Below are 13,832 nucleotides of genomic sequence, written 5' to 3' on the forward strand. Positions count from 1 at the left end.
TTTAGGACTGATCTTACTTAGCCTGAATCAGTTATAGAATTGGCCATGTGCAGAGTGCCACTGCCATGAGGTAGGACGTGACGCCTGTGGGTTTAGTTAACCTGGAAGGTTTGGCCAAGAGAAGTGTTCTTCCAGTTCAATGCTAAGCAGATGGAGAGGAAGGTTTGAAATTCAGGTCTTGGCACTCAAGTTCTGCTGGGAAGCATTCAGCTCACTTGCAAACAGGAGCATCTAAGAGTTGTGATCCTGCATGTTTTCTTCCCCTGGTGGGGAGGGATGATACTGACAATTGTATTTAAATGGGTTTTTTTCTTTAGGTAAAAGCCCGCATCTTTCTTTAAGTGACCCCCCTCCCACAAGCCACTTAATTTTCTTGTCTCACATTAATGACAAGAACACATACACTTTTTGCACATAAAAAGGTGACTTAAAAATGCAGAAAGTTTCAACATTCCCTCCCCAAATCCTTTGGAGACTGAGTCAGTTACATGACTTCAAAAAGGCAAATATGGCACAAAAGAATGGAAATTAAGTTAAAAAAATCAATTTTATAAATATTCTTCCTCTGTACAATTTTTCACAGCCCCACCCCTCCCACCCATTTTTATTCACATTTAGTTTTGTTTAATTCCCACCCAGATTTATTTTTAAATCATAAAATATATATTTTAAATCTGTTCATATTTTAAAATATTTACAGGAAAAGTTCCTTCTGTTGAGGTCATGAAGAGTCTGTACAAGGAGAGGGTGGAGGGGGGTAGAGGTGAAAATAGCTTCGTTCCGTGGCAGGAGACGGAGGGCAACTTTCTTCTGCCGACATGTACTGACTGCGAGGTGTGGGTGGAGGGGGATAAGGGTCTGAGTCTGAATTTAAGTCGATGTAGTATTTGTTGGCCTTCCATCGACTCGTGGTATAGTCACTGTCACAGACATCTGTGCTGCACGGGGTCGTGGGTGGAGCTATCCCTCGTATCAGGTACGGCCTGCACGAAACCAAAAATGAACAAAGCACATGCATTATTTGCAATCTGGGGAGAAAAGAAGGAAAAAAGAAAGGGATTGAAGAGCTCTGTGTGTTCAGTGAAGATGCCTGCTCATTGATACTACGTGAGCCTTGATTCAGACTCTCAGAGAAATCCAACAGGAAGTACCCGAACTGTGTCAATTTTGAATGGCACAACTACCCTTAGCCAGCAGCACATTCTTCCAGCCCCTAACCTACCAGAGGAGACCACTATGACCATTTAACCCAGTCACTAACAAATAGATTTACTCATGAAAGAGTTTTAAGTTAAGCTCAAGAGAATAAGCAGAAAACACCAACAGGGACTTACATAGCAATATAACGTACATAATTTGAATGGTCATTTATTAAGAAAGAAAAAGATTTTTAAATGAAGTCTGAACAAGATCCAGAACTAAAGGCAGATAAATAGAAGATTCAGCAACCCTTTTTATCTGAACTGTACCTGTAAGATCTTGTGTTTGAAGGAATGTTTGAGGAATAAAACATCTCTGCATTGTATAAGGAGCGATCGGTAGCTGGGGAAGGAGGAGGGTTCAAAATCTAGAAACAACAAGAAAAAGAAGTGTGAAATTTTGGGTTAATTATACAGTTTTACTTCGATTGAAAATAGTATTGATGCCCTCACCCTGTCATTCATCATTATCCTAGTTTGCTCTCTCCTTGCTGCTTGGATGTGTTAATGCATTTTTAAAGATCACAGATGTTCATTACAAGACTTTACTTTGGACTTAGGTACTGTGCAGGCCTTCAAAGTTCTCAGCACAGGGAATTTGCTTCCTTGCCACATCTGTTATTATGCTGGAAGGCTGGAATAAAGCTGGAAATGAGACCCAGTTTGGCTGAATCTGAGTGCACTTCCTTGGACATAAGGACTGATAGCATCCTCAGCAGATGCTATTGGAAATAAAGTATGTTCCACTCCCAGACCCTAAACCTGTCCCCAGTCAATAGTAGGGTCAGGAAGCCAAGTTCCTTTACTATAACGAGCCAAGTTCCCTTACTATTCCTTTACCATCCTTCCCTGAACACTTCATTTTTACTCTTGTTCTGTAAACATATCATTTTGGCAGAGTTCACAATGCAAAATGCCAGTGAGCTAAAAAATATTTATAGCCTGTCTGTGTGTGCATATAGACAGCATACACATACATACAGCTCAGCTATGAGTGTTTACACAGTTACTGGTAGCCTTCACACAAGAAAATGTTTAGCAGGCTGCAAAATTATTTAGGATTCTTCTACCATCAGGAAGTTGAATGTCTGACACATCCATTAGGGCATTGGCCTAAACCTGAGAAGTGCATTTTATCTGTTCCAGTGTGGAAAATTACACCAATGCTGTTGACTGAGCCTTGCTACTGATGTGCACATTTCATACACTGCCTGCGCTGGGCATTCGGCCCACTCATGGCCTGCTCCATTGACCATCCTTCCTCTGCTTCTGCTCTCTTCCCACAAAAACACTGTAAAAATCACTGAGTGGAGATCATTGTTTGGGTCTTCAGTGTGCAGCACCCAGCAAAGTGATTCCTGGCCTTTGAGCTGAGCTCATGGTTATACTGACAAGCCCTGCACCCAGAATCATGTGAAGGCAGGCAACCTTTGGCAGCTGTGGGGAGTGATGAGTAACTATCCCAAGGCCATCTTTCAGAAATCTTCTTCCTTGGAGGAGCACTGCATGCTACTCGTGGATTCACTCCTATTGGCACCCTGAGCTGCATCAGTACCACTGCATGTTGAGACTAAATACAGCAGTGGCAACCTGGAGCCAGGTTCTCAGGTATGTAAGTGGCATAACTTCATTGACACTGATTCTTTCCCAGTCTCTATTCACTGGAGCACCTCTCAGTACCACAAAGATGTGTTAAACAAACCAAAAAAGCCAAGAAAATGAAGGTGCTCAGATCTGTCCTTTTGATTATTATCATCAAGCTGGGTAATTAGCTACCGGGCAGAACTCCCCAAAATGTCTGGATTAAACAGAACCTTAACATAACAAAGCCCTTGCAATAGCTTCCTTCTAAGAACCCAGCATGCCTTTCATGAAGGAAATGCTGGTATCCTCCCTGCAGGCCCTGGCTGACATAGCAAAGCGTGGAAAAAGAATTCCCAGCAACAGTCAGATTAACTTAGGCCAGAAGTCAAACGGAAGAGTTGATCTTTTGGCCGACACAGATCCCATAGAATCACACAGGCAGATCAGCTCTCGGGCTTCTTTTCTCTTTCAAGCTTTACTTAAGTAAGTGTTTTTTCAGTTCATCCTTTTTAGCGTGGTACTGACACATAGTCAGGTCTAGCATGAAATTGTTCAGCACATTACAGAGACACCGGTGATGCATGAGACAAGCTAAATTAGGAGGGCTGCTGAGTTCCTGAGTTCATCTGCTTCTTGATAGCTTCACAATGCAAGAAGTACATACCCAATTTTATCTTACCAGCAGATAAGCTCACAAGCCTCTCTTCTCCATTTCTGCCCTTCTTAAAGGGAGAGAAAGTACCTTTGTAACTGGCCAAAATGCCATCAATCAAAATGCCCACACAGAGGCTAACAGCTTACGTGTAAACACAAATGCATGCATACCCACAGAGCGTGTGGGCTCCTGATTCAATACTACACAAAAATCCCCTCCAAAGCTGGCAGATCAACTCTGGCAGCTTCTTGTGTGTGCCTAAAATCCAATGGATGTATTGCTCAGAAGCACAATGGAAAAAACTCATGACAAAATATGCTGGCAAACAGGAACCTTTGTATGTCTCTCCTACATATTCAGAGAGGACTCTTTCCGTTCAGAATATACATGTTGGAATTTGTGAAGCTGTGATATGGGGACGAGAATTCTGTCACTTCTAACACTCCAAAGTCAGAAATGGAGCTAAATTATAGCTGAAAAAATGCAAGCAAAGTAACCTCTGCCTCACCCTGCTGTACCAGTGTTTTCCCCCAGTGCATGCACTTCGTTTTCTGAATCAACAATCGACATTTGATCTAAACAGCAAGTCAAGCTTATTTCATATGTTTGTATTCCAGTCCCCTTTTGTTTTGCTTGCCTTATTATTCCATGTGTGCCTGCAACATTAGGCAGTGCAAAATGTCATTGGGCCATGGCCATCAGAGTTAACAAAGGAGGTGGCATCTCCAAGGGAAGAACAGAAGTATCCAGGAACAAACCAACTGAGTGTCACTCTGATAACAAAACATTCTGGACATTGCAGAGCACTGTATAATCCTGATGGACTACAACAAAGCCCTTTTGTGAAGTTCAGTGAGTGTCAAAATGGGCCTGCATGTCATAAACAGGAACATCCAAGAGTTGTTAACAGTTGTTAACATCTATTTAGTAAGCACAAAATTTCACCTTTCCTTTCTTCAGAAGGAGGAGATAGCTAACTCACTGGTGCATTTCCCAGACATACCTGTGGATAGAAAGTGGCTTTAGTGCTGGATGAGCTGCTTGAAGATGCTCCAGTAACATGGTTTCTGTCATACAATGGGGCACCACTGCTTCCTCCCATGAGACTCATGGAGCTAATCATGGACTTTCCACAAGAGATGCCTGCATTGAAACAGAGAGGAAGACAAGGTTAGATAAACCACAGTGTTATCTGTCAATGCCAAACAGAAACCAAATTCCTAGCTTAGCAAACCCATGCAATGATAATGGTTGTCACACCTTGGGAAGAGTGCTTTATGTAAAAACTTCAGGATTACAAGGAACAGACATTTTTTGTAAAGAAAACATTTCACCCTCAGACCACCTATTGTCTCACTGCAGCACTGAACTCAAAACCTACTATCACATTGCTGAGAAAGGAATCTTCAGAATAGCTGACCCAAACTGTTCACCCAAATTAACAAAGAAATTTTCCAATTAAACAAATTTAGGCAGTTGCAAAAAAAAAAAACCAAAAACAACAACATTATACAAGGCCCCCCAAAAAATCAAGCTTGAGACCTCCAAAGTTTCAATTTCCATTGCAAGAAATTCAATTGCAAGTAAAAGAAAAAACTGCAAAACTCAAATATTTTAATTAAAAAAAATCACAGCAGAAATTGAAAATCAGAAGGGACAAAAAGAAGGAAACCTGAGTTAGAGGAAAATGGAAGACATCATTCTCCAATCTGTTTTACTACAATACACTCTTAACTCAGACAATTCATTTTCAGCTTCTTCCTGTCAGACTATTCAGTGCTAATGTAAGAGTTAAGCCTGGGAAGTTTTCAGAACTTTTTTTTTTTCAAATGCAGGAAATATTTATTACAAGCAGAGTAAGTATTTGCAATCATCATTCATGATTATATATTCTTCTTGGAAATGCCATGGTATTAGAAACCTGTATTTTCTTTAGAATTAACATAAATAATAAGATTTTCAGCTGTTGTAACTTGTCACAACAATATGGATTAGAAAAAGCTAACAAATACGGATGAGAATCAGAATGACAGCTTGGTTTAGCACCTACAGAAGTATAGATGAAAACCACTGATACTTGCCTTAATTAGAAAAGCTTTAGTGTGAAGTCCAATTTAGAACATCCCTGTGAAGATTTCACCTGCAATTACTTCATCCTCCAATTTTATTTCCTACCACAAGAAACTCTTTATAACCATAGTAACATAATTTAAGCAGGAATAGCTGACCATAGCCATTAAAGTGCAAGAAAAGCTAGCAGATTTTACATTTTTGATTCAAATGACAGATTCATACCAAAATCACCGAGCAGACCAACATCTCATTTCCGCTCTTTGAAAACTCCACACCTAGCAGCCTTTATCATGCGTAAAACTTGAAATCCAGACAATGGAATGGTACTGACTGGATGCAGGCACCCTTACCAGTAAAAGTGCCATGCTGAGAACTTCCTGGAGCGATGAAATTGAGAGGGACGTGGGGGGTGCCACTGACATACTCATGTGGAAAGGGGCTGTTGGGCCCGGCGTAGCGCTGGCACACCACCCGCTGGCACACAAAGTACATTCCTCCCATGACAAAAAGGGACAGGATTATCCCAATGACAGGGCCGATGGCACTGCTGTGTGGCTGGGAGTCGTCTGAGGCTGGCTTCGATTTTTCTGGAAAGAGAGGAGAAGAAAATGAAACATGGTCGTTAAACATGGAGCGGTGTACATGCTGCTGTCCTGGAGCTCATTGAGCAAATCAGGCAGCACACAACCATTCATTCACACAGTGCCTTTAAAAGCATCTGCAGTGACTCCAGATATTCTGATTCAGTACACAAGACTTCATGTTTTCTCTTCCCCTCCATAAAGCAGTATGAGCAAAGTACTCTTCATTTTGTCTAGCAATTTATCTTGTAACAGGATTACTCATCTTGACAGAACAACAGTCTAGAAAGTTTCCTTTTCTTCTCTGCCCTCCGAAGTCAATGGGTCAAAGACAGAGGATACTTGTAAATATTAAGTCCTTAATCAGAGAGGATTGCCCTCTCAGAAGCCATGTGGGCTAGCAACAGCATGAAAAATCAAGAAAACCTATCAGTAGGGAAGGTATCATATATACTAAGCAGTGGATGTCTTCCTAGTTAATACAGATCTTAGAATACTTTTCCTTCCTAAAATATTACTTGCTTTCAAAGAAACCCTACCTTATAAATTGGAAGGAAAACACAATCCAAAGTATCTCAATTATTTTCTACTGACTATTTTTTCCCCTTATGGAGCCAAATGTTAAGTAATAAAAGGTGCTGCAGTATTTGAGATGAGCTACACCTCACAGCTCTCCCTGATTATGGGTAACACATTCAAAATTCTTGCCAGATAAACCTGACACCTCTCTGTTTTTCACATATGCGATGGTCTTCAGGGAAAGCAATTTTTTCCATGTGATTCACACCTCTTTAACATACACTAATAGATATATTCAAAAAGTGAAGAAATCAAAATAAACTTGTCCAAAGTCTACATGCTCTGTTCTAACTATACACCCTTCCCCCCCTGATGAAGTTGTAAGAGGGGAAAGGGTTCATATAAGATTCAGGCATTCACTTCATAAAATTTTTCTCCAGCGGTTCTGGTTTCCACTTCAGCGGAAGGGAATGAAAAACAACTGCAATTGGAGAAGGAAGATAAGGAAAGACAAAGATCTAGGAAAAAGCTCTTAACAGCTCAGCATCAGAACTTATTTCTGTCTTAAAGCCTTTGTTTTTTTCACAATTACTAGCGCATGACAACTTTTATGTCAGCTAAGGTCCTAATTTCCAAATAGTCAGATTAGTTCAGCCATGATACCAGAAAAAAAGCAAAGCCAAAATTAAAACATGTTCCCAAATAAGCTATTTTAAAACAAAATTCTCATTTTGGTTAGACCTAGCTTCTTTTGAATGCAAGATCCTTATCTAAAAGGTAGCAATCGTTTTTATTCCCTACTTGAGTTCTCTCCCTCAGTCAAGTGGGAAACCACAGCATGCTCTGTTCTGCAAACAGATCCAGAGGAGACAATCCTACGTCTACATAAAGACACATTTAAATCAGTTAAGACCTAATTGCAGGACTGGACCCAAAGTGCAAACAGGAAACAGCTGCATTAACTTGGCAGCAAGAAAGTTTGCCAAGTGCATAAAGAAACTGGGGGGGGGGGGTGGGGAGGAGAGGAAGAAGTGGCCTTAATATTATCCAGGAAACTGGAGGAACTGGATGAAAGCTAAAGAGACAAACAGAAGATGTGGGAGAAGCATGTTCAGGCTGAAATTTCCAACAGTTTCTGTCTCCATTCTTTTAGCTTTTTTTTCTATTCACAACTAGGGCTCCTTTCACCATTCTTACTCATGAAGACACTTTTCCTTGCAGTATCCACCATGAAAATGAAAGGAAGAAACAGGGCTACCTTGGACCAAACCTGGAGAACCCTCCTCTCATCCCAGCAGTGGCACAGCTTCTGACAACTGGTGCTTCAAAACATGACAAATCTAAGATACTAAAAACTTCACAATCCACTAAGGCTGGTCCTACAGGCAATGTAAGTGCAGCATTTCTCTACACAAACCCAGTGCATGCTATTTGTTCAGAATGGGCTACAGACAGAGCAGCACAGCTATTTACTTTTATTCTAAAATGCTTTGTTTCAACTATTTTGCTAAACCACTTGTGTGATTCTAAATGCTCCCTCCATCTGCCCCATTGCCTGAATACTTCATGCTTTAGTCACCCCAACAACAAAACAGAAATTGCAAGAGCAAAAGTAAGTGAATTTTACCGTTCACTTTGGACTGCAAAATAAGAGACTCTCTAAGGACTAAGAAAACAGCTGCCATCAGCATGTCTGTAACTTGTATATACCTACTGCCATGAGAATTCAATGACATTTTTCCCAGAAAAATCAACATCTCTCCACATATTCTTTTCACACCTGCACTGTAAGAGACCAGTTTGTGGTCTCTTGTGGACATTTGCTCATTGCATGTTAGCTCCTCCACATAATTAGCCTCCAGTTTGGCCCTGTTATTGCTGTGGATAGGGCTGCACACTTTTAAAAGCCACTCCAGGCTTAGCAGCAGCTCTGCAAGTTCCAAGGTACCGAGCACAGTCAAATCAGGTTTCCTTAAGGATGGTTCTGCAGGCCCTTCTGCAGTACTCTTCCCTGAAAGAACATTGCTCTGCAAAGCCCAGGGCTCTGCATGGGGGTGCAGAACACGCCCAAACACGGCAGCTGAGTGTCAAGAAAAGCCATCTCACCACACATGAGCTCGTCAGAGCCGTCGATGCAATCGGGAAAGGAGTCACACTGCTGCTTCAGGAGGATGCACTGCCCGCTCGCACATCGGAACTGGTTGGGCAGACAAATTGCTGTGCAGAGAGAAAGGGAAAATCAACTACTGACACTGCAGGAGCATTTGAGCCTCTTGAGCAAACTGAAACAAGTGAGTTTCATATTATGGTCAGGCAGGTGCCAGAACACTGCTTTGGGTAAACTGCAAGCCTGCGTATCTCTGGTTCTTCCTCCTTGCTGTTACACCTCTTACTCAGTGGAGCTAAAATAAAATTCTGGCCCCAGTAACTCCCAATCCTTTGTCAAATCAGTCCTGCTGGGGGAAAACTAAGATCAAATCAGCAAGAATCTCTTACATTACCTAACAAAGTGCAGTTGATCACCTGACACGTTAACAAATGTAGTAATGTGGCATATTACAAAGCCTAATGTACTCCATACCTATATCATGTATATATAATAGGTATATTATGTATAAAATATCCTTGCTAAGTAATTGCCAGATTTCTTATCTGTATCCAGGAACTTCTGACTTAACAAAAAGGACTTGTACCTATACACTTCAAGAACAGTCAGAATCCCAAAGGGATGCTTGTGTTAGAGTCATGAGTTCAGGAAAACTGATCTTACTGTCACAATCTGCTTCATCAGATTTATCTTGACAGTCGATTTCTCCATTACACCGCAAGTGTGCATCAATGCACTGTCCCTTCTCACACTGGAACTGGGATGCAGAGCATATGGGGCAGCTGTCTTCATCACTCTGGTCATCACACTCAGGAAACCCATCACACCTCCATGCCATTGGGATACAGTCAATCTCTCCAGTTGCACATGTAAACTGGTCTGGGGAACAAGTTGGAGGTTCTGGAGAAAGAGAAAACAGATCAGATTTGTATACTCAACCTTATCCCTTTCAACTGAGTAAAAGTATGACAGAGTTTGTCAAGAAAAGCACTTCTTCTTTCCCTGGAGTTCTTCTGTGACTACACTAAGATTCTAGCTTAGAGGAAAACATGATTTTGCATAGGGAATGAAATTTTACCAACTTCATAAAAAAAAACTGGATGCATGCTGATAGAAGTTTGCTTTAGCAGTTAAGCACTGAACTAAGGACAGGAGCTACAAATACTTACTCTACAAATACTTTGTCTTTAACAGCCACATTTTGGAAGACACTGTCATCTACATAAATTCAAAATAATACTCAATTTCTGTTTGCAAACCAGATTCTAAACAATTCTAATCCCTGCAATTGTATTAGCCTGGACCAATTCTTCATTAAAAAACCTGACACATCAAGTTAATTGGCAATGAATACATCTAAAACATACAACATGTAGCTTCTACAGTATCTGTTTCATTATATTTCCAGTGGTTTTTCCACAAAAAATTTCTGAGTCAGTTATGAATTGAAAGATATGAATGGAGAAAAAAAATCTTTATAGGATTGGTAAACATGAAGCTAAGCTCTCTTGCTGGGAAGTCTCCGGGCTGCAGGTCAGAGAAGGTTCAGAGAGCAGTGTAAGGAGCACTGCAGACCTGCCCTTATAATCTTATATTCTCTCACTACAGACACAGACCACTTGACTTGTGCACGGCCATTTTTATGTTTGCTGGACCCAAAAAAGCTGGGACTTCCTTCAAGTTTGACTTTTCATGGACCCCAAGACTCTGGTATGACTCCTTTTCACTTCCATACTGCTGTTCAAGTTACAGTAAGGCACTGATAGCATTAGGCAGCAGCTACAACCCCATATAGAGATGCAACAATTATGCTCTTATAAGGCATCCATAGCTGCTTTCTTCAGAATGTCAGGAGGCAAACACAATCCAAGAATCTATTGCAAAAAATGCTCCAAATTCTTACCTACAACAAGTTAGCATACAATTTTCCATTATTGTTATCAATGAAAGAAACAGACAATGGGCAAGTCCACTCAGTTGTTGTCAGTAGCAATTAGTTACAGTCAAAAAAGGGGAGCCATCTCAAAACAGCCCTGCAGCAATCTCACACATTTCCACTGATTTGGAAAGTTGCTGGGTGAAACCCCTGTGACATAATGACATCATTTAGCAGAGGCAGCCACTCCTCCCCACAACTGCTATTGCCCAGTAATGCTCTGAGTAGATACCTCACCACCTGGATTAAGAGAGAACCCCATCATACCCTACCTACAGCAACACTATGACCAAGCTAGAGGCGTGCTCTGGCACCGGATGGTAACGCTCCTCTGGAAGCCCAGTGGGCTTTCCTTAAGATTCAGGCTCAGGAATGGACTTCACAAAGAACCCAGCATAAGGAAAGTTTCTTAGCTGTATGAGTATTTTTTCTCCTGAGGGTGGTGCTAAAAATTCTAGAATTACATGCAGACAGTTTTTAAAGTGCGGCTGTCCTTTCTTCATTAGGGAGAAAAGTTCAAGAATGAGACAAAAGTATAATCAAGAGCTTGAAAAACAAAATGCAAATAAAAATCAAAAAGTGCTTGGGTCTCAAAAAATGTATGATTTTTTAAAAGTTCCTAATTTATAATTATTTGGAGGAGCAATATGAGAATTACAAATGGAGCCAGTGACCTGACAGCTGTAGATAAGATAAAGATGCCAGACACACACATTAAGGTGAATTATATTCTGATACAAGTGTGCTGTTTGTATAATTCAACAGACAGATCACTACTTCTGCATTTAAAGGTACATTTAATGTTGCACTATGGTTGCACTTGGCAAGAACAAGCTTGCATTAAAAAACTTGACAAAAGCATTCGTAAGGATGTCCAGAACACGGACAAATGTTCCCCAGCCAACTAAGCTATTTTGAAACCCTGGGTAGTGGCTGTTACAAGGACAGACAAGATGGGTTAAAAAGTTGCTGCAGGCTTAGTGAAAGATTAGGAAAAAAAAAAAGACACTGAAATGGAGGCCCCTGAATTTTTAGATTTATAGCTGAAGACCCAAAGGAGTGGAATGTGAGACTCTTTCACTGTCCACATTGTGCAACAACACTACAGCAAGAAGTATAATTAGATTGATCCACCCTGCCCTCCCCATGTAACCACCACTACTCTAAAGCCACATAACTTGTTGTGGTCATGGGAAAGAAAACAGTTTATCATGGAAATGACTGTCCCATGGGAGTTCAGAGTTCAGCCAGAAAATGAAATCCACAGCAAAATAAATACATGAGAAGTCAAGAGGACCAACAGAGCCAAACAAGTTAAGATATAATGCTTCTCAAAAAGAAACAATGTTTTGTTTTGAATGCCCTCTGCAAGTGTAATGTTAACAGTTTTTAAAAATACTAGGATGGTAAAAGGGAAGGCTAAAGGAAAAGTCTACCATGTAGAAAGAAGAGAGCTACCTTAATTAACAGGAACAATGAAGCCTACATTTGATAAGTAGCCAGTACGGTGTTTCACATTACAAGGCCAAATTAATTTCAAAGACTGGAGTCTCATACTCTGGGAATCATAGGCACAATTTCTGTTGCTAGGTCATCACAGGTTGAGGCACTGTAACATCATCTTATAAACACTTGTTAAAAGCACAAACCTGTCACATCATACAATTAGAAAAATCTCAGTAGAAGATGCAAGTATTTTAAGGTCAAAGAAAAATATTCTGCTCGGAATGAGAAGTCACTTGTGCCCAAAACCTCAAGCAGAAAACAGCTGGTAGAACTACCAAAGACTAATTTAACACATGATGCAGCACAACATATACAGAAAAACTGTAAATCCACATTTTGGATTGGAATGCAACCTCAGCCACCACATTTTTGATACAAATTGATTAGCACTGCTGTTAAACATAACGCACCTCCACATGTTAAGAGGTTCTGTAGAAGCACAAGGTGCTCAGGGCATGAGCATCTTGGAGTTCCATCCCCTTTGGCAATGCAGATGTGTGAACACCCACCGTTGTCACGGGAGCAGGGATGCACAGCTGTTGAAACACACAAAAATAAGATTATGTAGCATAAAAGAAATTATAACTATTCCTCAATAGGGCAAAATCAAAAACTACTCACAAACCACTTCTGTCTGAGTAACCAAGATTTCACTACAAATTATTAGGAAGATATATGCAGGATTTTTCAGCTCAATGCTTGAAAGCTTATTTATTACTTCATAAGTACAAAATTTCTCCCAGTCATAGTAATAGAACACCTGATTAAGTTGAAGATGTCCCAGCCTATTGAAGGGAATTGGAACTGGATGACCTTCAAAAAGGTCTCTTCCAACACAAGCCATTCTATGATTCAATCACATGGAGACCTATCAAGAACTTCTAAAAAGAATTTGGGAGCTGAGGTGAAAAGAACTGAAAAGGCACATTTGAGAAGGCTGCATTTATGAATTATCTAGATGACCCCCCTGTATTTCTAGGGTAGGTGTCAAGAAAGTGTATGTCTTTGTTTAAAGACAGGAAGCTACATGTTTGTGCTCCCCATCAGTTACCCTGAGAAGTCCTAAAAGAACAATTTTCTAATGAACATTAGGTGGATAAGAAACAGGCACAGAGATGAGAGGTCACTGTCTGATGACCCCAGCCCAAAGGAGTCAGAAGGGGCTCTTGCCTGCTTATTCAGGCTGATAGCTGAACATCTGCTGCAGCAACCTGTGGGGCTACAGCCTGTGTTATTTGTGATGCTGCTGAAAAGTGCATTCTTTCCTACTGCTCAGCACCAAGAATTTACACGGGAAAGAAATTGTATAGATATCATAATTTCTCTGCCAAAGTTGTTTTCCAACTGTCCAGGCTTCTTAGCAACCTGCTTTCTACCTTTAAGAAATTAATTAGTTTATACATTGTTTCAGGCATGAGTTGCTCATGGAAGTGCATGCATATATACCTGCATGTGCCTATGTACTCTCCTGTTGTAACAGAAATCACCTATGTAGAAATTTTACAGCTGCAAAAGAGGATTCTTTTTCCCTATCTTAAATAAACACATGGGGGAAAAGCAAACTTCTTTTTTAACACTGTTGAGAATGAAACAAAATCTTTTTGCTTCAGTCAGTATTACCTTTAAAATATACCAATATATGTGAAATGTGTGAAGTGGCACAGAAGAAGAG

At 40.5% G+C, this 13,832-nt stretch overlaps 1 protein-coding gene across 2 annotated transcripts in view; it reads right to left on the reverse strand.

Annotated features, from left to right (window-relative positions):
* Positions 1-636: 636 nt before the first annotated feature.
* LRP5 (LDL receptor related protein 5) overlaps positions 637-13,832 on the reverse strand; it is a 127,359-nt gene continuing 114,163 nt past the window's right edge. For both annotated transcript variants that reach the window (XM_084207651.1, XM_084207652.1), the window contains 7 exons: positions 12,571-12,696; positions 9,382-9,618; positions 8,718-8,828; positions 5,862-6,098; positions 4,442-4,581; positions 1,470-1,567; positions 637-983 (listed from right to left, as the gene is read on the reverse strand). In XM_084207651.1, the coding sequence (XP_084063777.1) occupies positions 722-983; positions 1,470-1,567; positions 4,442-4,581; positions 5,862-6,098; positions 8,718-8,828; positions 9,382-9,618; positions 12,571-12,696 (1,211 nt within the window). In that variant the 3' untranslated portion in view covers positions 637-721. The remainder of the gene's footprint in view (positions 984-1,469; positions 1,568-4,441; positions 4,582-5,861; positions 6,099-8,717; positions 8,829-9,381; positions 9,619-12,570; positions 12,697-13,832) is intronic.

Source organism: Fringilla coelebs (assembly GCF_963513975.1).
Source record: "Fringilla coelebs genome assembly, chromosome: 6".
Taxonomy (NCBI): domain Eukaryota; kingdom Metazoa; phylum Chordata; class Aves; order Passeriformes; family Fringillidae; genus Fringilla; species Fringilla coelebs.